This window comes from Haplochromis burtoni, unplaced genomic scaffold (assembly GCF_018398535.1).
Source record: "Haplochromis burtoni strain Fernald_Lab_line unplaced genomic scaffold, NCSU_Asbu1 Contig_349, whole genome shotgun sequence".
Taxonomy (NCBI): domain Eukaryota; kingdom Metazoa; phylum Chordata; class Actinopteri; order Cichliformes; family Cichlidae; genus Haplochromis; species Haplochromis burtoni.
In genome coordinates, this window is record NW_024582710.1 from 240,715 (window position 1) to 266,966 (window position 26,252).

The 26,252-nt window shown below is 41.3% G+C and overlaps 1 protein-coding gene across 8 annotated transcripts in view; it reads right to left on the reverse strand.

The window, feature by feature from the left end:
• Positions 1 to 232: 232 nt before the first annotated feature.
• Positions 233 to 26,252, reverse strand: part of LOC102296139 (thyroid hormone receptor alpha) — a 121,867-nt gene continuing 95,847 nt past the window's right edge. For 5 of the 8 annotated variants that reach the window (XM_014340302.2, XM_014340301.2, XM_005942982.3 and 2 more), the window contains 6 exons: positions 15,461 to 15,522; positions 12,138 to 12,259; positions 8,840 to 8,987; positions 6,587 to 6,792; positions 5,136 to 5,282; positions 234 to 3,003 (listed from right to left, as the gene is read on the reverse strand). In XM_014340302.2, coding sequence (XP_014195788.2) covers positions 2,689 to 3,003; positions 5,136 to 5,282; positions 6,587 to 6,792; positions 8,840 to 8,987; positions 12,138 to 12,259; positions 15,461 to 15,522 — 1,000 coding nt within the window. In that variant the 3' untranslated portion in view covers positions 234 to 2,688. Of the gene's footprint in view, positions 3,004 to 5,135; positions 5,283 to 6,586; positions 6,793 to 8,839; positions 8,988 to 12,137; positions 12,260 to 15,460; positions 15,523 to 19,526; positions 24,745 to 26,252 lie in introns of those variants that run through there. The other 3 variants (XM_014340304.2, XM_005942984.3, XM_005942983.3) reach the window with 3 other exon arrangements.

The following is a 26,252-nucleotide window of genomic DNA, read 5'->3' on the forward strand; positions in this document are numbered from 1 at the left end:
AACAACAACGAAAAGGCGCTCTCTCACCCAGGAAACACACAGTCGCAGAGAGAGAGAGAGCGTCGCCCTGTAACCATGGCAACCGTAACGCTGCCGCCTGGAACAACAGAACGTAGCTGTCAAACAAAACCCAAACAGTCCTGACCCGCGACAAATGAAACAGGAAAGTACCGCAGTGTAATCCATTTATTTCAACAAAGTAACTGTATTCTGAATACCACCTTTTTAAACGGTAACTGTAACGGAATACAGTTACTCATATTTTGTATTTTAAATACGTAACGGCGGTACATGTATTCCGTTACTCCCCAACACTGTTAAGGTTGCATCTGGGTGTCTTTTACTTCACACTTTGAAGAAATCCACCTCAAGTGGGGCTTTGTGGCCCAGCTTCAGAGACAGTGACTGTCTAGGAATTAGGGCTGTGTGGTGATAGGATTAAAAGCAGATTAGACAAGATTATTCCCATTCAGGTTGTTTAGGGAGTGTGGGAATTTAGTTAATGTGTTCTTCCCTTTTCCATCAGTGTGCAAATAAAGCCGGTGTGATCAGCTTTATGTCTGTGGTTAAAGTCCGTCAAACTGTAGGTACCATGGTAGACTTTTAGCATTAGAGCAGAACTAAAACTACAGGGCCAGTCCCATGGTGGGGTTTTTTCCACTACAAATGATTGAAAAATGGGAAGCAAATAACTTCCTTACAAATATCTTTAAATGGCAATGAGCAAGCTCCACCTGCACCAGTGTAAGGACTGACCATGAACGCACTGGAAACTGCAAAGTTGCCTAATTGCCATCGTTCTGGGACACAAAAGAATGTTGTCAGAAAGCTCTGTACAGAGTGGAAGAACAGAAGTCTGCTATTCTTTCCAGCTATCTCCCGTTTAATGACTGAAAACAATTGAAAATGTGATTTCTGTCAGGAGGGCACTCTGCCCTTCTATGTAATTATATAGAGAGACTAAAGGAGAAGCAGCAGCAAGACCCACCACAGAAAATAACAGGCAGTCAACTCCATTATTTACAGTGCATGCAGAAAGTAAGTATTCCTGTTACTTGTTCCACATTTTGCCATGTTATGTACACCCTGTTTTCCCTGATCATCTGTTAGATATTTCTACAACTTGATTGGAGTCCACCTGTGGTAAAGTCAGTTGATTAAACATGATCTGAAAAGATCACAAACCAAGCCATGAAGTCCAAGGAATTATCTGAGACAAGATCGTATTGAGGCACAGATTTAGGGAAGGGTACAGAAAAATTTCAGAAGCATTGAAAGTCCCAATGAGCAAAGTGGCCTCGTCATCCATAAATAGAAAAAGATTGGAACCACCAGGACTCTCCCTAGAGCTGGCCATCCGGCCAATCTGAGCGATCAGGGTAGAAGGGCCTTAGAGATAACCAAGAACCCAATGGTCGTTCAGCGTGACCACAGAGCTCCAGGATTGCTCTGTGGAGAGAGGAGGACCTTTCAGAAGGCCAACCATTTCTGCAGCACTCCATCAATAAGGCCTGTTTGGTAGAGTGGCCAGATGGAAGCCACTCCTCAGTGAAAGGCACATGACAGCCCGCCTGGAGGTTGACAAAAGACACCTCCAAGACAACGAGAAAATGCTCTCGTCTAATGAAACAAAGATTGAACTGTTTGGCCTGAACGCCAAGCATTGTGTTTGAGGAAACCCGGCGCCGCTCATCACCAATGGCATCCCCACAGTGAAGCATGGTGGTGGAAGCATCATGCTGTTGGGATGTTTTTGGCAGCAGGCAGAAAAAGATAAATGCAGCAATGTACAGAGACATCCTCGATGATAACCTGCTTCAGAGTCTCTGAACCTCAGACTTTCAACAGGACAATGACCCTGAGCACATAGCTTAGATAACAAAGGGGGGCTTTGGGACTACTATGTGAATGTCCTTGAGTGGCCCAATCAGAGTACAGACTTGAAGCTGACTGAAGATCTGTGGAGGGATCTGAAAATAGCTGTGCAGTGATGCTCCCCATTTAATCTGATGGAGTTAGAGACACTCTGCAAAAGAAAATGGAAGAAAATGCCCCAAAATGTGCTTAAATATAGTACTGAACAAAGGCTGTGAATACTTATGTACATATTTTAGCTTTTTGTTTTTAATAATTTGCAAAATTAATCTGTAAAAAAGATAAAATGTGGAACATTTGAAGCACTGAATAATTTACACTAAAACTGTACAAGCAATACAAAAGAGCCAGGTGGAGTGGGGTTGCAAAATGGCATGCAGAAGCATACAGCATACAGCAACTATAATCCTGAGGTTGACTTCGTAGACGGTCAGAACCACCACACCTGAGATTTAACATCAAGTAATGTTATTAATGTTTTTTTAAACCTACCAAACCATAAAATTAAAAAAGAGAAGACAAATCAATCCTGCTATTATTGGCTGATTTGTACTCAGTGAGTGGAGCAATTTCATTGTGTGATGTAGCAACAGTGACTTAGTTTCCAACATAGTGTCGCATTAATGTGAAAAAAATCATTGTTGTTTTGTTTTGAAACATGTTTCAGGGGAAAAGAAATTGTGTTCTTTCATAAGACCACAAAAGATAAAAAAATCCTCACTTGTTGGTTCATATATGAATATATTTTCAGTGTAAAGATTGTGGTGGGAATGCAACCTGAAATCTAACAAAACCAGTGTCGAATGACAAACATCACATCTTTTCTCTTAAACAGATTTTAGACGATGGTAACAATATTCGTTTTTCACCTGAGCTCATGAGCAGCACCGCCTGCATCAGCGCCACCTCCGAGTCATCCAGATTAAATTGTGCTAGACTCTTGCCCAGATCAAAGATGGCGTCCGACACCACGCCCAGCCCGCCGTTCTTCAGCTGCTCGCGTTTCACAGCCATCTCGCCGTTTAGAGTAAGAGTCTCGCTGTCGGGATCGTAGCGAACAGCAGCACGCAGTGACATGATCTCCATGCAGCAGCCTTTCAGCAGGATGATCTGGTCCTCACAAGGCAGCTGGGAAACAAGATTTGAGCTTGTCAGGAAATGAGACAATGCTGAACTTCAATTAGAAAAGTCTGTCAGTTGTGTTTGTTTTCTAAACTATTGAGACATTGATGATATAATAGTAACTAAAAGCTAGCTAGCAAATATTAAGCAATTTGTTACAAAAATAAAGTTACACCAACTGCAATGATCTTTTCAGTTTTTATTTACATTGACACAGTGTCCCGACTCTTTCACAATAACAAACAGAAACACACAGTGAAATGGATTAGGACTGCTTTTCCTCCACCCCATTATAAGAGGGGAAGGGTTATAATATTCTAGTCACAACAAGTCCTTTGCCAGGCTTTATGTAACCAGGAAGCCCCTACAATATACATGATGAGTGCACTCAGTTAGGTGGGAAGACATGCGATGGCACTTGCTCACAGATCGTTTGCACAGAGAGCAAAGCAATATCAGTAAGTGGTGAGTCACCACTTAATACAGAGAGAGAGGGAGACAGCGGTGGGGGTGTGGGGTGGATTAGTCAGTGTAATCCCAGCTGACACGCAGCAGGACAAAAGCTTCAGATGGAGGAAGTTCCCAATCAAAAGACCCAGCTTAGGTTAACGAGCTTGTTAGTGTTTTAACGGAGAGCTACGCTCACAGTCTGCCTTTAAACGTTACAGTGAAACCAGAGTATGCGCACGTGTAGTTTAGATAACAATGTTAAATCATTTATAGCCGTCTAAATTCAAAGTGGAAATCAGAATTTAAAGAAGTGACAATAAAGAAACTCACAGTGTTAATTTCAGTAAAAGTGGAAGCTCGAGAGAGCGACACATTTTTAAAGCCGCTGGATTGAATTGTTCTTGTCTTTGAAGTAGACGGGCTATATTTAGGTACTGTGTGAGCTGACATTTTGGGAAAAGATATAAAAGACTGAAATGGGGGTTTGGAAACCTTTCCTGGGGCACAGAGTAAGAAATCAGACTGCTGCTGATGTTTCTCTTAAAACTTGTCTCTTACTGAATGCAGCATAAACTTAAACAATACTATCGCAGATTTTTAGAAGCCTCTTCAGTTAAATGTTGCACATTATTCACTGAGGTTCTTTAATCTGTACTGTTAACTGATCTTGTTACGCGACTTTCATGTTAAGAGTAATTTCTGTTGATGACAGCTGGGGTCACCCATAAGTTCATGATATCCAAGCCAGAAGGCAACACACTGGGCCAGCTGAAGGAAAGTTAAGTTGAAGAGTTGCCATTGTGACACATTGGAGGAGATCCAGCATATAATGCAAAGGCACAACTGCAAGGGACAGAACGGGACTTCCAGGCAGTGATCTAGAAATAGCAGCAGAAGTGGAAGCAGTCCAGAGCTGCACGAGAACATGACCTTCACGGTAAAATGATTTTGATGGCAGGCAACAGTTTGATGGCACAGGTTGCCTGGTGGGAAGCGACCTGTCGGCAAACAAACGCAAACACGTTGCAGTCAATCGGAGGCAGGCTGTGCTGATGACTGCAACTCGTCTGCATCTCTTTTCAATAAGAGATTTGACTCAGCTGGTTGTATTCTACTTATATTCCTACATAAAAGCAATACTGATAAGAGTCTATGTGATTTACTGTTAAATTGCAGTCTTGCAGCAAATATGTCACAATTTAAAGAGAAATATCTGATTTTTTTCTTTGATGAGGTTCTGTCTGGACTGGAATGTACGCCACTAATGTGAAATTTTGTGTAATTGAAACTTTTGTGTATATAAACAGCAACAGTTTTGCGATTATCCCAACTCTGTCATCACGAACAGATTGCATGCTAACTTAATCCTGTTCAGCTGCAAACTGATAGCAGACGAAATCCATCTTACAGCTAATGTTTCATATTAAAGATATCCACATAAAAAGCAGATTTGTTTTATTGTACTATAAATCTAGTCCTGTGTAAGCGGGATGTGAGGAAAAGTCAGAGTCTGTCTGGAGCACACACACAGCATCCAAGGCAGAGGATCCTGACTTGTGAAGTTATCACTGAATAAAAGGCGAGAGTGATCGGAAAGTTGGAAAACTGACGTGATGTGCGAGCAGAATCAAAGACTGAAGATAAATACAAAACAAAGAGTGATGTAAAGCCCCACGCATACCACATACCTCTGAAAACATGGGCAGTTTCTTGGCAAAGTCGACGACGCGAGTGATGGCAGGGGTCATTATCTTGGTGAACTCGCTGAAGACTTCCAGATCCACCTTATCTCCGTCTGAAGTGGGCACCATAGGACCCTGGCCAATATCATCGGGCTAGAAAGGAGACATTGTTCAACTATTAAATACCACAAGAAATATCTGCTGAATGAGACGCTTAACGCCCGGCCTGTGGGTTGATTCTCTTTGCAGAGGAGGCGTATCAAAGAAGCTCAAGGAAAAATGGAGTCGGTTCAGGAGATTACAGCTTTAGAAGAACACGATGTAATATAAATGTAAATGCAGCATATACAATGTTACGTTATGATGTTACAAAACGGAAACAAATATTTAAAACTGCATGTTTATTTCTGGTCTTTGATGCCAACTGTTCAGCGGTGTGTGCAAGATGCAAATCACATCACAGTCGTTGCATTGTTTTAGTTTAAGCACATGAATGTTCGCTCTTTTGTAATATGAGCACAATGCCTAAGAAATTATTTCCAGTTGCTGGCGAACGCTACATAAATAAAAGTGAGCTGAATCGAACTGTAACCTGAAGACTGTTAAAAACTTTAAAGCCGTCTTTACCTTCATGGAACTGTTGCCTGGTAACAAACATCTGACCTTTGCGTCAAGGTAACCATGGGAGGTTTAAAGCACGTGCGCCTGCACGTTACACTGATCACATGGGACGCCACAGAGCAAGCTGGCCATGATGAAAAGGAGAGCTCTCAAAACGGCTTCTTTTGAAATGAAAAGAAGTCGCCTTCTTTTATGTTGATGTTTGATATCTGAAGTGGAACTGACTTTCAAGGCGCTGTTGAATTCTGGAGTAACGAGCTACATGAAAGAAGGAAGGAGCTGTTGCGAGGACCAAACAGCAGCCCGATTCAAATGCCCAGATCTGTGTTATGTAATTTTTTTTGCACTTTCTGCTGCGTTTTCATAATCTAAGATGATGCTTTATACTTTTTCCATCTCTGTTGCTGTATAATTTACATTTTTGCTTTCTATAATCTTCATATTTGTTATCTCTAAAGCACCTTGGGTGTGCAGGCAGTCATTATTGGACCGTTTGGAAGTTTTTTTCCTGCACGGGATCCTTCTCGGTCACATTGAATAGATCTGTGTGTAACAAATACATTTTTGCATGACGCAAAAGAGCGATTGTTGGCAATTAAGGTGCAAACGGCACCTCGGTTTCCTCCACGGGCTGTGCGCCACAGCCACGGCTGACACAGACGAACAGCGTGATGTAAAACTCTGCAAAGCTTTACATCACTTTTTACAGCAGTGTCATGTTCAGTTCTCTGAACTGAACATGACACTGCTATTGACTTTCATGTGAAAAGATTTCTATTCTAGTTTATGCAACAGTGCTCAGCCTAAAGGCGATGTCCACTCAACTAAAAGCCTACCAGGAATTTGCGCTTCTGTTTCCAGCTGGAGCCCTGGGCGTTGGTGTGCCGGTGGGCTTCGGTCACCATCCTGATCAGCTCCCACTCTGCTGTGTCTGGCTCTGGCCTCGTCTGTAGCATCCGCATCATTTCCTCTTTCTTCCTCTTCTCGCGATTCTCCTCGATCAGACGGCGCTTGGCCACGCGCTTTGAGTCATCCAACACCACTATCAGACAGGGGCAGGAAGGACACAGTAACATGGAATTGTTCTTTTTTCTGTGGGAGATGAAAGCCTGCCAGTTTAGTCAAAAATAGGCACAGTGAACATGCATTATTGGACCGAGGAGCTCTGATATGTTTGTCTACAGCTGAGCTGGAAACCTTTCCAATGCAGTAGCTGTTGATCGTAGGTTTTACACTGAAAGGACTTTGATAATAGGCTAATTATGCACTATGCCTGGATGACTCTTTCACCGAGTGCCTATAATCACAGCTCTCTTCCAACATGAGTACTCCGTGCACATTCAGTGTCAGTAATAATCAATCCCTTCCTGTAAGGACACGGGCTAAATCAGTTTTAGCAAACGTGTTCCAAACATGACAACAGAAGCGGAGAATAATCACAAATAGATGTTACTTCTGTTGCATAACACTTTGTAGTAAAATCCTATATACGCTGCTGTATAAAGGCACAAACAGCTTGCATACAAGGTTGCACAGATGATATCCTGGTTACGCACTCAGTGCTAATAAAAGCACCTACTTTTGTGTACACTGCCATCCTCGTGCTTGCAAGGAGATCTGGTGACACTGAGTGTGTTTATCAGACGTGACTGAAGTCTCCTCCTCTGCTAATCCACTGCAGTAAATGGCTTACAAATTTAAAGCACTAATGCTGCTAAAGCAAATACTAAAACAAACATAAAGAAGTAAATATGCTACAAATATTCTGAATGTGTGTGCGAGGGTTTTTTTAAACATCCTGGGAAACATCCACACAAGCAGATGCACTTGCAAAGATGCTGATGAGCATGTGAGAGTTCCCCATTATTCATCACTCTAACTAGTTAGACTGCAACGTTGTGCAGAAATCTGTGTGAACACCCAGTAACATGTTTTTGCAAATTTTGAAAGGGTGTACTGTTCATCTCAAATTAGAGTCCAGTACAAAGTTTTTATGTGAGAACAAAAGGCTCAGGCTACCCACGCATGCACGGGTTTCACGCTTCGATGCTCTTGCCTCTCACTTACTTTGAATGGGGCTGTGGATCCATCGTTCTGTTTTGTTTGTGATGAATATTTCCCTCTCTGTGCTTGAGGATAAGGATGACTGATTGTTGTAGTTGTATGCGAACAACGCTAGATGCCGATAGCTAGCTTAGCTCATGCTAATCAAAGCTCCGTTAGCTTGTTTTATGAAGGATTTTTATAGATGCTTTGAAGAGTATACCAGCACAGCTTCAGGCACAGCTACTGCCAAACACTGTAACAATGTGCACTGCTCACGTGGGCCGAAAAAGATAAAGCCAACACAAAAGTAGCAAAAACTAATGCATAGCTTCACTTTACATAAAAATGACACAGTGCATGATTTCTTTCTTCTTCTTTTTAAATCAATCCATCTGGATGCTGAGATTGGTGCAGGGGTTTGACAGGTGTCACAAATCAGGGAGCTAACTCTAGCCTCTGAACTGGACCTCTTCACCCTGTTTGTGCTCCTGCTGTCTTTTGGAACATTTTAGTGGAATTAACTGAGCAACAATTTGACTCTCTGTGGGGTAACACAGCGAACATTTTGATTTTGATGAGTAAAATTCTAGTATTTTTATCACTTTATTGCTCAGCACTGGTTAGCAGCTATCAGCACTTGTACATTTGATGAATGCCCGTAGCTAAGCACACTTGCAGGCATTATCAGATTAACAACTAATCACCTTCTCTTCTAAATAGAGTAACTTCTGGCTCTAAAAGTCCAACACAGCAGATAAAACTGAGAAGTTACAATCAACTAGCACCGTAACTGCCAGACACCATCTATTTTACCTTTTTATTTCTATGTGAAATATTTATTTTTACTAGTTACTAGTTGTAATTTTTTTGTTTTACTTTTCTGTTGTGCTTTCTAGTGTGAGTTACTTTCTCTGCACAGCACCTTCAATCTGCCTTTGTGTAAGAAGGCTGCTTTTTAAATAAATGAACCTCGGTGAACTAAAAATCATTACCTCTTCTCTAAAATCTATGACGAGCTTAAAAACAAACAAAAAAAAACTCACAGTCCATGGCCATGCCCACAGAGATGCATTTCTTAAAGCGGCACAGCTGGCACTGGTTGCGCGTGATCTTGTCGATGATGCAGCAACCTTCATATTTACAGGAGTAGGACGGATGGAGGTTCTTCTGGATGGTCCGGCGGAAAAAACCCTGAGGAGAAGGAAAGGGGAACAGGTGTCTTCCTGTTAAAAGGGAGTTTTTCCTTCCCACTTTCACCAAAGTGCTTGCTCATAGGGAGTCAATATGATTGTTGGGTTTTTCTCTGTATGTATTATTGTAGTTTCTACCTTACAGCATAAAGCGTCTTAAGGTGACCGTTGCTGTTATTGGGGCTGTATAAATAAAAATGAATTGAACTGTTGTGAAAATTAAATCCACCAATTAAATGTTCTTGTGTTCTGATTACAATAAAACAAGTTCATTAAATGAGTCACATCACAAGGCATGTTGGTGACTGTGAGCCAAGATCCTGTTTGCCAAAAATCGTGAAGTAATGAACTGATGGCATGACTGAACATCTCTCGCAAGCTTTACACGAGACGGTTCGATTGGAATAACACAGCAGACGTGGTTTACAAAGACCTGGTTTGAACCAAAAGTGGAGCGAGGTAGGAAGTGTTACTCTGTTATTTGAAAGTTAAGTGAATACGAAACAAGTGTTTCTGCCTGAGGAAACACATTTAAATTTAAATGTTGCTTCCCTGTGAGTGTGTTATATTGAGAATAACTGCAGCCAGTTTGAGGGGCTGCTGCCAGGCTGCCAGTCCTTAGATAATAGATCAGTTCTCAGCACCTCTGTGCCAGCCATCAAGGAGTCTGCTGGCAACTCACTAATGTACAGTATGGCACATATCACTGTATTTGACACAGGAGATTGATGCTTCCTTTAGTGATTTTTCCCTGAATAAACATCATAAAAGGCTGTTTTTCTGTAGCCCACAAATCAAAGGGACAAATAAAGACGCTATCAGACGTGTCAGACATGAGGCCCGATCACAGAATGGAAGGAACCAATCTTTCCACTGTTTGGCTGTGCTTTGTAAAATTGCAGTGCACAGGGGGATGGGACTTTTTACTCTTGTTTTGTGCTGAGAAACTCATTTTTTTAAACAACATTTAGAGTATTTAAGGTGGAACTGTTAATTTCCTGTGTGTGACTCCTCAGCTTTACAGCCTTCTTACTATCAAAGAGCCGGCTGCTTTGAGTGAATGTGAAACTGCACTTATTTTTCTAAACACGTGTCAGATTGCTCATCTGCTCATGTGGAAAGGGTTTATAAATATGAGCATTTTCAAAAACCACTTGTTTACATTAGAAGAAAACTTGGCGTAGCTTATGAGGCAGTGGTGTTACTGGTCCATTCTACTTCACATCAAACTCAACTTTAATTGGTTTTATGAACTGAGACCAGTCTGACAGCACTGATGTGAACTGTAGTGACAGATTTTCAGTCAAACTCACCTACTGTGTATATTAGGACACCAAATGTGTTTTCATCTTGGGCTGCAATCAGTCCCAAACAAAGTCGTCATTCTTACTCATGCTGGGAGTACAGCAACTGTGGTACCAAACAGACTAAATAAAGACTAAAGTGATTTCCTTTAAATAGTAAAAACTGAATATTTTTAAACCAGTCATGCTGCTCAGTCACATGAGGATCGTTAACAACCTAAATTGTGTAGGATGGATTGTGGCGTGATCAGAAAGTAACAAAGAGGCTATTGCTACTGAAATTGCATGAATGCTTGTTAACATGGTTCAAAGGTTGCATAATACTCAAATTATAGCAACACTGCAGGGGCGTTTGGGAGCTATGTAACTGCTGTATGCTATCCTGAGAAAAAGCTCCTCTCCACTGCAGAGCATCTATTCAGCTCTCTAACTACATGCATATTGTAGCTGCACAGAATGAGCTCATCTTCATCTACACAACAACACAGCTCTGCATCAGTACGTGTGAAAGAAATGGTGTAAGATATTACTGAGGTGGATTAATACAAAGCATTAAGAATGAGACAGCCTGAACATACTAAAATCTGAGGTTGGAGAATGAATTTTGATGGTAGCTTTCAGCTCGGCTCCGGATTGAACAAAAGACTCCTGAGGGAACTAGCTAACCTCATCAGAATAATTCAGTTAGCTGCGAAAATACATTGAGCTCACAATGGTTCTTTCTTACTGATCCTTCAGTGTTTCCTAAGTGCAATTTTTATGTATAGAGTGAGGTGGGAGTGGGGGCACATGCAGGTGAAAGGAAACATAATCAGGAGGAGTAATCGTAGCTGCCTCGTCAGGGAGCCGACGGACTTTTGTACTATTTTCCTCCGCAGCTTCAATTAGCTTGGCGTAGGGACACATGATTTTGGTTTATGCAGACTCTCATGTTTACCCTACAGAGGCAGCGGGAGCCTATGGCGCTGGAGTTGGAGTCTGTCCAAGACAAGAGACGTCCTGGAGAAACAGCTGAATGTCATCATAACAGTGAACAAGTCAGTTGCTGGTAGGACAACAGAAGACATGACGGGCTGGGGCTAGCTCGTTAGCAGTGAAAGAAGTTACAAATCACACTGTTCACTGTCTGCAAAAGTACTAAAATACAGCACAAATGATACCTGGGCAGCCCACCCAACTTCACGTTTATGTGTTTCGAACACTGAGCTTTTTCACGTTTAACTATTCAGCTACCTGTAGCTCTTTGAAATCAGTTTACAAGACAGTTTGCTACCTTTAAGATTAGGCTTACACCTTCCATTTTTGATAAAACTTATCGCTATGGCCTGAATCTTGCTTACTTATGCTCCAACAGGCCAGGCCGCTGTGGGCTTTCCATGAAACACTGTTTTCATTCACTCTTTTCACTCTCCACATGTTTATACAGTTTGCACTCTGTGTTTAGTCATTAGATCTTCTTCCTCAGTGTGTCTTTTGTCCTGTCTTTCTGCCCTGAACCCATTCCTTCTTGAAGATTCTTCCTGTTAAAACAGAGTTTTTCCTTCCCACTCTTGCCAGGTGCTTGCTCATAGGGGGTTGTCTGATTATTGAGGTTTTCTTTCGATTATATTAAGTCTTTACCTTACAATATAAACTGCCTTGAGATGACTGTTGTTCTGACTTGGTGATATATAGATAACAAAGAATTGAAGTAACTGCTTTCAGATTTATAAGTTCCTTTGTGGTGATGTTAACTGTCATTTTAGAGCTGGATCAGCCACCTCTACCTCCTGCCAGAGCTGTCAGAGTGTATAATACATGACAAACTAATATCTGCACCATGTTGATACAACAGAGGTGTTATGTACCTTGCAGCCCTCACAGGTGATGCAGCGGTAGTGGTACCCAGTCGCCTTGTCCCCACACACTACACATGGCTCGTCCTTCTCCAGGTAGCTGGGGATGTACCCTGGAACAGAGACGCTAAGAGCTATAGGAGAGGAAGAGGAGGTCGAAAAGGAAGATAGGATGGAATGAGAGATGGGTGAAGGAGTGCGAACAAGGGAGTACAAGCAAGATGGATGGTGAGGCGTGATGACGTAAGGGCAAGAGTGATAAAGGAAGATCAGGATGAATGGGGTCAGAGGGAGGAAGAGAAGAAGAGGAGAAGTAGTGATGAGGAGGAGTGGAGAAGGAAAGGAGGGGCGAGGATGAGTGTTATCACAGGGGCCTCAATGAAAGACCTGCATACATGGCCCCTACAGACTGTGATACCAGATGAAACATATACACAGTTGCAAGAATAAGACAGTATACCAATAACATGTGAGTTTTGAAGTCAGACGATTAAACTTCATCTTAGTCACATTTACAGACAACACAACCTGATTATTGCCAAGACTTGCACATCAAGATGAGAGAGAGCTCAGTTCATCAATATTTCTTCTCATCACACAGCAAGCTCCATCTCAAAGGTCAGAATTCTGATTTGATCATTCCAAAACCAGATGCTGTAGAGTGCAGCGAGGAATGCCCAGGAATGGCCAACTGTCTGCCATCTATAATCCAGTTTTGAGATCCCTCCCCAGACGCCTTAACGCCCACTCACATCCTGGGCCATTTGACCTCAGGAATTCGCATGATAAGGTGGGGCCAGGTTTCACAATGAACACACCCGAAACTCTGGCTGATTGGGACCCACACCCAGTTTCACACCTTGGCTCAGGCAATTAGAGGATCATCAGGGGGACCTTTTGTCCCTCTGTGGGGGGAAACTCCCACTAGGTTTAAATCTGGGACTCTCCACCATTTGACCTTAGAACTGAAGAAGCTTCTCGGATGAGAGGTGAAACGTCTCCAAGTAACTTAAAGAAGTCCAGACGCTTTTCTTTGCAAGCTCCTTTGACTACGATGAACTGGATGACTGAGAACCTTCACATACATCCAAAACCAGAGTTTTCCTCTTTTTCAGCCATTCTGATATTTGTTCACTTGTGTGCTTTAGGATCAGAAGCTTCATTCTCCTATAATCTTATATGTTTTGACACAATTCTGAATTCCCATATCCCTCAATGACTGCAAGGACCCTGGCCTTGAGGAAATCAACTCTAAGCCACAATGCTACTTCCACCACACTTCACGGTGGGGATGATGTTTTGGTGCAGTACCTTTTCAGTGTCAGGCAAAAGCTCAGCTTTTGTCTCTTCACATTACGTGTTTTTTCATGAACAAAGACTAAAGCTAAGTGTAGGGATTTCTGCAAACATTTTACTCCAAACGCTGGGTTCTTTCCAATCTGCCAGGACTGCATGTTGTGTTTTTGGTGTCCTGAACTTTGCTCCATTTGTGGGCAGTTTGCCTACCCATGGACTGATGTACAGCCAAGTCTTGCTTTTGTAGCCTTTGCCAGCTTCATACCTCTTTTAAGGTCGTCTAAAAGTTTTGAGCAATGATTGAGGAAGAGTTCACACCAGCCAGCCTTTTTTAAAGATGATAAGACTAGTAAACAGATTTTTTATGGCTTTACTAATAGGGGGAGGGGGGCTCTATAACCAACAATTGCAGTCTCCTTAATAGGAGCACCTCACTCCCAGAACCTTTTGGAGAAATCACTCGCACAAAGTTTTTCTTCCCTGCTTTTGTCTGTAAATGTGACTTAGACTTAAGGTCAAAGATTAAGAGTGGAAAGCCTGTTAATTAAATCCTTGTATAACAACCTTTTTTTTGCAACTTTAAGACAGGCCGTCTTTCCCGCAGACTCCGATATCATGCCAGCTTATAAGGTTTACACTCACATTCCCAGAATTCATGAAATATGCTTTTCATCTTCACATTTCATTGACTAATTTATTTCTCTTCAGAAGTTTCCTTGAACTCTTTGATCCTCTGAAGTCACACAATATGAATATATGTAACGTACATAAGAATTCTAACCTCTAAGCTGTCATGTAGTTGCACAAGGACCACCAACCACCCAAAGCACAGGTGCAAACAATAACCCACATGTACAGACGCTGCTGGAAATCACAAAAGTAAAGTCTGCTCCACAGGGAGCATACTTCTTCAGTCAATCCTCTTGTACTACTGAAGCGAAGAAGGAAAAAAAGTAGATCCATTCTGATTCTGTATAATTTCATGCAATAATGTATAATAAACATATAAAAGTGAACGAACAATGCTGTTCCTGAGTTAAGTGGTTTACAGGAAGTCGTTTGCATCTTCATCACAGACGGGATTTGCAACATAGCTTTGGTCGTGATGTAAGAGTTATCCTGTACAAGACCCACCAACTAATTGGTGACTGGCAACCATTGGGATCTCGGGAAAAAGTGTATTTCCTGACAGTGATGCATCCAAAAATTCCTTGTGACTGTTTTGGTCGTTAGCAGACTAGCACACTCAACTACGGATTCTGTGGAAAATGTTAATTTGTCTGAAACCACACGCAACTACTGTGAAAAGTGTGGCCCAAACCTTTAGCCATCAAGTAAAAGTTGGATCTTTTGAAATGCACTGGTTCCAGCATTAAGGCCCACCTTGTATTAAATGTGAACGTTCCAGTTTTAGTGTGCAGAAAGAGCCCAATTAAAGACATGTCTAGGTTCAAAGACTGTTGTGATTTTGCAATTTCAATACATATAATTCATAATCCAGATTTTTAATTAAGCACCCCTACACCACAAGCTACCACTATGGAAAACACTACATTTGCCCCGATTAATTTGGCTCGACGATATCTGAGGCTAGCATATTAAATCAGGAAAAAAAAAATCATGAACAAAATACGAAGTTTACAGGTAGAAATAAATGCTGATTCTGTTTATTTATCCATAACATGAATAATGATTATTGCATACATCTATTTCTTTTCTGATATAATCCATTAAAGATTAGTCCTGAACATTCATAGACCTGCCTAACCAATCCCCCTTGGTTAGCTGATTTGTGTTCAACAAGGCCTCTGAGGGAAACTATACAATGGTGACGAGGAATAATCATATTCCTGACAATAAGGACACCACTGAAAACCCAGGGGAGCTGCCGAGTCACGGATTTAAACCAATCACTGGCCGAATCCAGCAGTACATCAAAAGACATCGTCTTAGAGGAAATATGCTTTGAATTGTGTTCACTTCCATGTGGGGGGTGACACAAACAACACGAGTGAGGCAGAGATAATAAAGTTAGTTACCGGACATGCTCTTCACTGAGCACTGGCTGTTCTTTCTCTTCCTTTTCGGCACATCTGGCCATCTGGGAGGGTGGAGGAGAAGAGGGTGGAAGGGAAAAAAGACATAAGTGATTAAAAAAAGATAACATTATAGCAGCTTCAGGAAAAAAAAAATCATTAATAAGATTTCTTTTTCCAATCCAGATAATGCAAAGACAGTTTCCGTTTTTTTTTTTGTAATTAACTACATTAAAAAAGACATAAGATAACACTGCTAGAAAAACTGGTAGAGAAACGTGGAAACTATGCTGCATTTTAGATATTTAAAGGAATCCTCTCCATAAATATGTTGGTCTGCAGTCATAGCACAGACTTACATTTTACATTTGGTTTGCTGGGTAACCAGTCTGACACTTGACATTATATAAGAGCTGTTAGTTTGCTATGAAAATGTTTTTAATTTCTAAAGATCTACTCGTCAAGGTTGTCACTTGTCTCAGACTCTTTTCGCTCTTTACATTGAACCTTTAGCACAGGCAATAAGAGAAAATAATAGTATTCATGGGGTCGTAGTTAATTCAAGAGAACACAAAATAGCTGACGATGTCCTTTTGTACTTGTCTGTACTGACCCCCCTGTTCTGGTCGACTGGTTGAGCGTTGTTGAGGAGATTCATAAAATGGAAAAACTTACCTTTTTGTTAAGGCTGCAAGCTAATATTTATACCACAAGATGGGACAAGTGGTTGAAATATATCCGAAATTAGAATTTTTTTTCTTCCTTTCTCCTGTTTGTGCCTACCCACATCTATATAAACTCTTGCATGCCTCTCCGAGGCTGCTCTTACATCTGTATATGTGCTGTCAATTCATGGATATAAAGTCATGTTCTCACTGCCAGAATTGCTTTGTGGGAAAAAGCTGTGCTTTTCAGTCGACTGCTTGTTTTATTATTGTTGTTTTTGGTTGTTTGTTGTTTTCCTTTTCTGTTAAAATACGTAAAACCTTTAACAAAAACTAAGTAATAAAAAAGAAGAAAATGTTTTTAATTTCTAAGATCTTTCAAGATCTCAGTGTCTCCTTGTCTTGCTTGTTTTGAAATATGTTCAACACGTGGTCCCAAAATGAGTTCTGGTAATAAATTTGCTAAAGTCATGGTTGAGCGTGGTGCTAATTAGCAATCCAAACCACCACAATATGCATGGTAAACAAATACAGCACAGTCTCTTCAAACGCCACTTCAGCCTCGTCTATGGTTACAGCAGAAACAGGCTGGTATATTTGAATCTTGTTATTTCGCTGCACTATTGAGTTTGTTCTGCAAATAGACTTTGGTTTGAGCCCATTTCCTTTTTGTTGCTAGGCAAAATTCTTACCTTGTTTAACCTTACTTGACGAACTATGCTACCCAAGCTAGCTTGAGTAGTGTTAGTCGATAATGGCACAGATCAAACACTTGACCATACACGGTAATGACCGGTTTAAAAACAAACAAATAAAACGATAGAATAAGAACAGGATGGTTTACAAATTACCGAGTGTTGTCGCGTCATTTATGGCGGGCTCTAATGTCAGTTTGTACTGCAAGCATTCTGCACATGTTAGCATACTATGAATGGCTGGACAAACGAAACTGATAGGCAACAAAGTTTAACTTCCAACACTTTTGGGGGATTACTGACAAACTCTGGTCACGGATTCAAAACTGAATCATACCAATGCTTCCCATGCATGGAAATGAAGGCCACTCCACTCTATCCTCTCCACTTAAAGACTGCACATGCACCATTCATCCCCACCTTCTGTCTCTTTCTATAATTTTGTATCCTTCTCCTTTATCACGCTCACATGACAAATTCTGTTATTTGCAGCAGATTTGGATTACCACACTCTCTCCATCCCCCCCTCCCTTCCCCCCCATCTATCCACATGTTTGGCTGTTTGCTCCACACCCCTCACATTCCCATTTTCTCTGTCTCTTTAAAAGCTCTCTCTCCAAACCACTGTCACTTTGTCGACTCACAGCTACTGCTATATTCCCTCGATCCTCCCAGTGATTTCTGTCTTTCCCTCCGCCCCACCTCTTTCCTCTTCTCCTCCCTCAACTTCCATCAACACTATTAGGTAACACCACTGTCGTCCCTCCTTCCCCCTGCTCACTGGCTGTCAAATCCACTTTGCTCTTCCAACCTAAAAAAAAGAAAAGAAAAAAAATCCTCTGACGTCTCTTTTTCAGTTCTTGCTGCTCTTCACGGTCCATGAAACATATTATCTTTAAAGCAGTGCACATGGTGAGGCAGTAACATGGTGGGAAACTGTCTGCTCTGGTAGCTGATCAATGTAAACTGAACTGGAGTTTATGTCAGTGTTGACAGCTCTTGTATACATTTTCTACAATGTGAAGGAATAACTCAAATGTGCAAGTTGGTGAGGTTTGGAAAAATTTCCAGAGAATGATTTAGCGCTACTTGAAATCCAAATCCAACTTAAAAAAATGACAATCCACAGGGGAGAGGAAGTTTACGTCTTTTGAAAACTGCAATCATAAAGCTGCAACCATTTATTCCTGACCGCTATGGGGGCAGCAGAACAGAACAGGCTGAAGACGTCCAGCCCTCAGTGGTCTCCATGGTGGTTATAGAGAAGAAGGGTGAACAATTACAGTTTTGTATTTATACATATATTTTTTAGCAAGTTGTTGTGGTGTCTGCCATTTATCAATGAGAAAAACCTGATATGTTGTGAATCTCAGTAAGCTGCAAATCTATGCAAAAGGCGACTGCTAGAGCAAACAATCAGTCATATATGACAATTATCAGAGCACAAATCTTTGCGTTTGATTTGCGTACCAAAATCATTCTTAATATCTACTTTCATACCAAACCAATGTGTCCTTAAACATAAACCCGTTAATGAGTTTGTCTGAATGCCTGACAGGATGGTAGCAGGATGTTACTTTAAAATGGGAACATTTATTTTGTTGCCAGACAAACCGGTAACACGCATTTTTGGATAATTTTAGGATAAAAAGAAATGCACAGATCATTTTACATGTTGAGCTGAAACTCAGTCAGCTTGAGTCCTTACAATGGATCTCTTGCAGGTGCGTCACACTGAATTGAAAATGAGCCTTAATTGCTCTGAAAAGCAGGGCAGCATTTTCGCATATTGTCTTTTGCATATCAAATATCACCATACCCAACTTTGACTGCCATTCTTATCAATGAGTTGGGACAGAGATACTGCGACAGTTGGACTAGCCCATCTTCCAATGACAGTAGTTTTCACTGTGTGTGGGTGTACACAACTTTCTTATAGATGTCCCCGGGAGTTCTGAGGATTTTCTGCCCTGGCTTTTGGTCTCAAAACGTATTGTAATGATCGGTTCTTGTGACACCCTTAATGAGCTTGTTTAAACCATTACCATCTTCGTTAGATTTTAAACACTATAACTACCTAATTAATTAATTGATAACTTTGTGAGTTAGTTGAACAAGCAGTCTTAGGCTGATTTGTTAATGTTACTACTCTTGTAACAAGCTACTTGGCATCCATGCTACGGCAGCTTTAAATAGAACCTTTGCCTTAATGAGATTCCCTTTGACAAAGAAATAAATAGAAACTATCCAAAGTGCATTTCTGTTAAAATATAACATACATTTTGTGAAAATAGAAACAATTATGTGGTTGCAAAGACAGACACAGGAGCTGGTCTAGAGCTCTGTCCTGGGGCATCAGTTGAATGATCTGGATGTGGTACATGCACTCACAACAGATTTATTATTAAACTAGCAAGGCTTACAGAATCACTAACATCCTTTCAGATTTCAGACATTTCATCAGATGAAAGTAAATTAATGCAATCATCCCTTGGAAATCAAATTTCTGGACTACTGTTATGAATTTGTGACTAATAAACTGGTTTACAGATAGCGAAGACCATAAACAGGACTCAACACACACAGACCTCTCATACTTAATCTGTTATGAGCATGTGACAGGGGGCACAGATGCCAGCAGAGCACACACCCACTTCCAACAGACATACACGCATTCGCAGAGAAATGCATTCCCGCAATCACACCAACCTGTTTATGCAGTACGGCTGTAAGATATGCATGTTGCTCCTTTTGAAGGAATATCAGCAGGAGATGATGCAGCCCAGCAGCACCGTCTGCTGATCCAGCCTCCCAGGAAGTTACTGCACGTGTCCCACTCAGCCTGGTTCACATGAACACAAGCTGTGTTTGCAGACCTCAAATCCCCGACTATAAGCCTCCCACTGAACTCAGCAACGAGTTGATCCCAGACAAATGCAAAAGAACTGAGCTTGAGTTGCTGCAATCAACTGAAACAGACTTCACTAGTAGCTGTGTGCCTCAGACTGGCTGCTGGGACGAACGGCCACTCTGTTTATTTCCCTCCACCAGCCTGCCTCCCTCTTGCTCTCCCTTCTTTCTAGTTGCTCTCGTCCAGCCTCCCCTCCCTCCCTCCATGTCTGCACGGCATGGTGTAGTTCCTCCCCCCTAAGTGTCATGCTCTCTGTCATCACAACACAACTCGTCATGCCCAGATTTACCTTGTACAACCTCTCTCTGTCTCTTCCTGTCCTTGCTTTATTACTCACGTTACGCGTTTCTTCAGCGCAACTTTCCCTCTTCTCCCTCTCCGGCTCTGTCACCTGTCGTTCCTGCTGATATTTTTACATTTGACTCCTGTCACTTTTCTGGTGCATGACCTCTTTGCTAGCATCCTTCTACTTTGCCCTTTTTATTTCGTTCCCCAAGAGGAAAAAAAAAATAACTGTTGCCTCTCTGGATCCAAACTCACTTAAGCTTTAATGCTAACTTGATTACATAACAGCAGTCTGATGCAGTCTCCCTAGTAGAGCCAAGCGAAGTCTTATGAGGACACAGAGATGCTAGATATCTCATCAATTGAATTAGCCTTGTCTGTGATCTCTTTTTGCTCCTTGTGAAATCATAAGTTGTAGCTGGTTCAAATTTACCTGGGAGGGTGTAGCTGAATGATCCCAAGCAGGGTTCATCTGAGGCAGAAGAGCCAAACAACAAGCTCCACAACAAACCATAAATACATAAGTAACGCTTTCATTTGCTCATTATTTCTTCTTGCTGTTTTCCCAGTTTCACTTCCAGCAGCTTTAACATTAAAGGCCGACCATGAAAGAGAATGACTTATAAACTGACTTTGCCTTTCCAACTGATGGATTGCTTTGACTTTAGAGATGCAGAACTATAACTGACAGCATGCAAATTTATTTGTCAAACTTTTATTTAAATGAATATTCTGTTTCAAAATAAAATATTGTCATTTAATATCTTGCACGTTCATACAGGACCTTCTGACTCCACAGGTTACTGTACGTCCCACTTTAACCAATATCCACGACTCTGTCATTCTCAAAAACGCAAACTGCTTACATAATAATGACATGACTTTATTTGTTGTTCCGTTTTTTTCTTCTTCTTCTTCGAATTATGAACATAAAAACATACCATCAGATTCCGAATCACCATGCAGTACCATCTGGAGCCCATCTGATTGGCAACAGCTTCATTTTTCACCACAACAATGATCCCAAACACACTTTCAATGCAGTAAAAGCACACCTGGATAGTGCTCCAGTGCGTGTTTTTTTGCCCTCCATAGAGCCTGGAGCACAACATTATTCAAGCAGTGTGGAGAAAGGACCACGAAGGTGGCCAACATCCAGAGAAGAGCTTTGGATGCCTTTCTAGAAGCCTGTCGAACTTTTCCTGAAGAGTACTTAAAGAAAGCTGCCTAGGAGAGTTCCCGCTAATTTAAATAAAAATAATGATAAAGATGACTTTTCTTTTGGCTTCCACATGTTTCCATTTATGTTAGCTATTGTGACAATAAATCACAGGACCTGTTTTTATATGAGAGTGCAAAATGTGCACTCCTAGCATGTCGTCCGCAGTAAAGGCTAAACATATTAGACACATCTACGACTGATCAGCTCTGGTGCCTTTTATTGACAGCAGCAGTTAAACTTTAAAAAAAAAAAAAAAGCAACTAAGCATGAAGTTTTTATATGAATTGATGTCAACATTTTGATAATGCGCACAACAGCTTGCTTTGACATTTTAGTGTGGCAAAACTAGGTAATTACCATTAAACAAAACAAATCAGTGTTTGGCAAACGAGAATGCTGAAGTAATGATAGGTCCAGATAAGTCGGGGAGTCGGGGAAGTCGGGGACTACCAGAGTGATAACATTTATCCTGAGGGGATCATGTGTGTCTTCAATCAAATTTATTATGGTCTGCTTTAAGCTATTATTTTTCAAGACATTTCAAGCTTGCTGGTTTCACCAAAGGGAAATGTCAGGGAAATGTCAACCTCAAAGTGATAAGACTTAATATTCCGGAGAATGTAAATGCCAAATTTTCATGGCAATTCACCCAATAGTTGGAGAGAAGTATGAGAGATCAGGGTAAAAGCGGTCGACTGACTTGTAGATCTATAAAACCACATCACTAAAATTAAGAGGGAGATGTCCAACTCCAAGTGGAACTAATTGTGTTTTCTTGATTTACTATAAAGTAAATGGTGATTCTGGGTATGAGACAAGCAGAAACCTGTGGCCTGAAACATGAAGCCAATGGAGACAAAAACTGCACTGGCTAATAGAGTTTTTATAATGTTGAATTTTACACTGCTAAACAGCAGGTGCATACCCTAGTTTAGTCAGTGCTATAGCTAATTTCCAGCTTTTCGAATACTGTACGTTAGGTACAAGAAGTTCCTCTGAACTACACGTTTCCATCACGTCTGTCATGTTGCTGGTTTCTGGAGCAAATTTGAGAAAGAACGTGAGGAAATGTTCTCTCACTTGCATGAATGAAATTCTAGTATTTTATTTGTATGTTGCCTAACAAGCATATGTGTGTTTTTGCCTTGCACACATGCAGCCTATAGATGCATCTTGCTGGTCTGTAACTACAGTATGGTCTCTTTTTGTTTTTTGTTTTTTTTAAAACAGGCAACAAAATGTCAGGTTCCTTGTAAATGCTGGCAGTAATCTCAGTCATGCCGCAGTCTCCAAATCTTGTTTTTTCATTGAATGACTGTGGCTGTAAATAGACTGATGGACTGTTAAACAGACTAATACAACCACGGCTTGTATTCACAAAGCGTCCTTGTACTAAGATTAACTCCTCATGACGAAATTCTTAGAAAAGTCTTAGAATTATGACATTTGCTAGGAAGAGAGTTAAAACTAAATCCTGATAAAATAAATAAACCAATCAACACGGGTTATATCCAAAAATGTTAGCCCTTAGGACAGCTGATGAGGTGAAAAAACAAACTGTTTCACGAAGCTTAAGACTTGTTAAAAAGAGGGAGAAACAACGGCAACATAATTGTAGTCCTGATGTGGCACACTGAAATGAAAGGACATCACCTTCTTCCTCCTGGTGAGCAAACAGAATATTTGCTTATTCAGTTTGCAAAATCTAATAATGCAATTAATTCATCTTTTTCAGTTTAAGAAGATCCAATCATCACTAACCCATTCCCACCAGACAATCTGCACTTTGTGTTACCCTGAACAATAAAACAGCATCCAAAAACAACAAGGCGGTACACATAATACATGCTCTTTTAAATAAAATAACCACCAACAGAAAGGAGGGAATGCTGCAGAGCCACAAAACTACCAATGAAATTAAGTAGTTAATGCAATTTATGCATCAAATGGATTTGTTTGAGAGGAAAAAATACTAACCTATTAAACATTTATTATTAGCTTAACTAGAGTGGCAAGAGTGGATACGAGGACATCAGTGCTGGCACAGAGGGTACACTGTACTACACAGAGAAGTCCTTGATGTACACAACAGCAAAAACTCCCATGCGTTTCTTTACAAGGTGAGGAAGAAATGTCCATTAAGAATTGCAAAAGTCACTTCAGTTCAGGTAGCGTTATATTTGCTCCCCACTTTACTGTTCATCTTTCTTTCTCTCTTAAAAACAGTTCTTCAATGATTCTGCATTCAAATGATGCATAAAATGTAACTTTTATTGAATAGAATATTTCCATTTATGTCTGTCTATCTTGCATCGTGTCTTTTTGTCTGCCATTCCTCTCCTTTAGTTCCCCACCTCTGCTAACGTCTTTCTTTTTACTGACAATGTCACCCTTTTTGTTAGGCTCCAACAAACCACTGACAGTTTTAGCAACACCTCAAGGTAAATTCCACAGCGTCAGCTATCTGTCAGCTGCGTCGCTGACTTGAAGAGCTGGAAACAGCATTGAAAAGGTTTTTATAGAAAACTGTGGTGATACTTGTACATTTAGTTTACTGTTGACAGAGCAGTTGTTCAGTTTTATGTCTGACTCTGCTGTTAGACACACTAGGTAACCCGCCTGACGCAGGAATGTGTTGCTACAGTATGCATCTGCCCACACTGATAACTTTTTAAAAAGCCTTCATGGTGTCATTGTCTCTGCAGCATTAAAAAAATGATGCAGAGGTCTGACCTCTGTGACTGTGGAAGGGTCATACAGTTGCTTTCCTCTGGTGGTTACACAAAAAACACACACAGATAGAGGCAGTGTTATGTCACTATCAGTGCTGGGTACTCATGTTGCAGTGCTGGTGTCCTTCCTAATTATTTCCTACAGGACTGAAAACTGCCACACTAAGGACTACATATTTACTTGTATAAAATAAGGAAGCATAACTGAATCTTGAGATATAAAGTCTACTCTCCTTGTTGCTGTTCAGCTTGTAGCCTCATCTCAGTGATCACTGCTGCTGTGGTGTAGATCAACTGGTTGGTTTCGTGATGGCAGCAAGTAGGGATTGCCCATAATGCTCCATTCACACCTTCTAGTAGACCTTCAGAAGGTACTTCATGTAGTCACGGAGGGTCCAGGTTTCCAGCTTAGCCATGATCGTGATGGCATCAGCTCAAGGGTCGTCAGGTCCTGCGCAGACCAACTGTGTGAGGTGATGGAGCACCTCTTCAACCTGAGCCTGAGGCTGGGGAGAGTCCCACAGCTCTGTAAAAACCTCCTATGTTGTACCAGTGTCAAAGACCTCACGCCCCAAGGACCTCAACAGCTACAGGCCGGTGGCTCTGACATCCCACCTGATGAAGACCCTGGAGCAGCTGGTCCTGGCTCAGCTTCGGCACCTGGTGAGCTCATTGTTGGACCCACTTCAGTTTGCCTACCAGCCTGGCATTGGAGCGGATGATGCCGTCATTCACCTCCTACATCGTTCCCTCGCTCACCTGGAGACCGCTGGAAGCACTGTGAGAATCATGTTCTTTGATTTCTCCAGTGCCTTCAACACCATTCTTCCCATGGTCCTGAAGGACAAGCTGGAGAACTCAGGTGTGGACCATCACCTCACAACCTGGATTTTGGACTACCTCACCGACCAACCACAGTATGTGAGAACTCAGGGCTGTGTGTCGGACAGTGTCGTCTGCAGTACGGGGGCCCCACAGGGAACGGTTCTGGCTGCGTTCCTCTTCACCATCTACACTGCAGACTTCTCCCACAACTCCAACCAGTGCTTCCTGCATAAGTTCTCTGACGACTCTGCAATAGTCGGCCTCATCACTGATGGACACAACAAGGAGTACAGAGGACTGACCCAAGACTTTGTGGAGTGGTGCCAGCTGAACTACCTCCAGATCAACACTAGTAAAAGGACACTAGTAAACACTAGTAAAAGGAGCTGGTGGTAGACTTCCGCAGGCACAAGCATCCTCCACTGCAACCACTGAACATCCAAGGATGGACATCGAGGCTGTGGACAGCTACAGATACCTTGGTGTTCATCTGAACAATAAACTGGACTGGACTCATAATTCGTGTTCTCATACTTTGGTCAATTACTTTTCATAGTGTTATCAGTTCTGTCACTAGTTAGCTAACGTAAACTAATGTAAGTCTATAAGTCGCAACCAGCCAACCAACCGGTGACGTAATGTTCTGTACTGGCACAAGAAAGCGTTAAACATGTTCTTAAAACTTAAAGCTTAAACATTTATTTCTTAAACCCAGCTTCACAGACAGTATTACATTTATGTGAGTTAAGAGTAGGGCTCCATAATGTAAATTAGACTTTATACATGTAGAGTTTACTGACAGAGAAGGCTACACCTACGGCTTGGGTTGGGTGGAGCTGCTGCTACTGGCAGATTACAGTGCCAAAGCTGTCGCTAGATACGCCTGCCATAAAACTATTCTTATACCAAACATTTTTACTGAGAATGCCAAATCCAAAATTCCATCCAAGTAACTCAGAGGAACTCTTCAAAACCGTTGGTATCAAAGCATTTCAACAATAAAAAAGAGGCAGCAAAACTAAAACACTGGAAGCACGCTGGGACAAATCCTTTGCTGTCCAAAAGGAAAACGAAAGCAGATGAATGTGAAAAACAAAGGCAAGGCCATCTGGAATAATGTGCTCTAAATAGAAGAGACAAAGACTGTTGTTTGCCAGAGTAATAATAGACAGATTTGGTGTAGACAAAACCATCCCCTTTTAGAATAACCTCAAGAACCTCAACAATGAAACACCAGGGTGCATGTGTTTCTGAAAGAAATAGGACCAACTATCAGAACTTCAATGTCCAAGTGTTTACAGTCATGATTTTTCAATAAATAGCAGTGGAACAGTCAGATATTGTGTTGTTGTTTATGGAATTTTTTACAGAATCTATCAATTTAAATCTACAGTAGACAGGAAGGTAGGTGATGGGCAGCAGATTGATCTGAATAGATTGCACTGGTCAATCTCAATCAC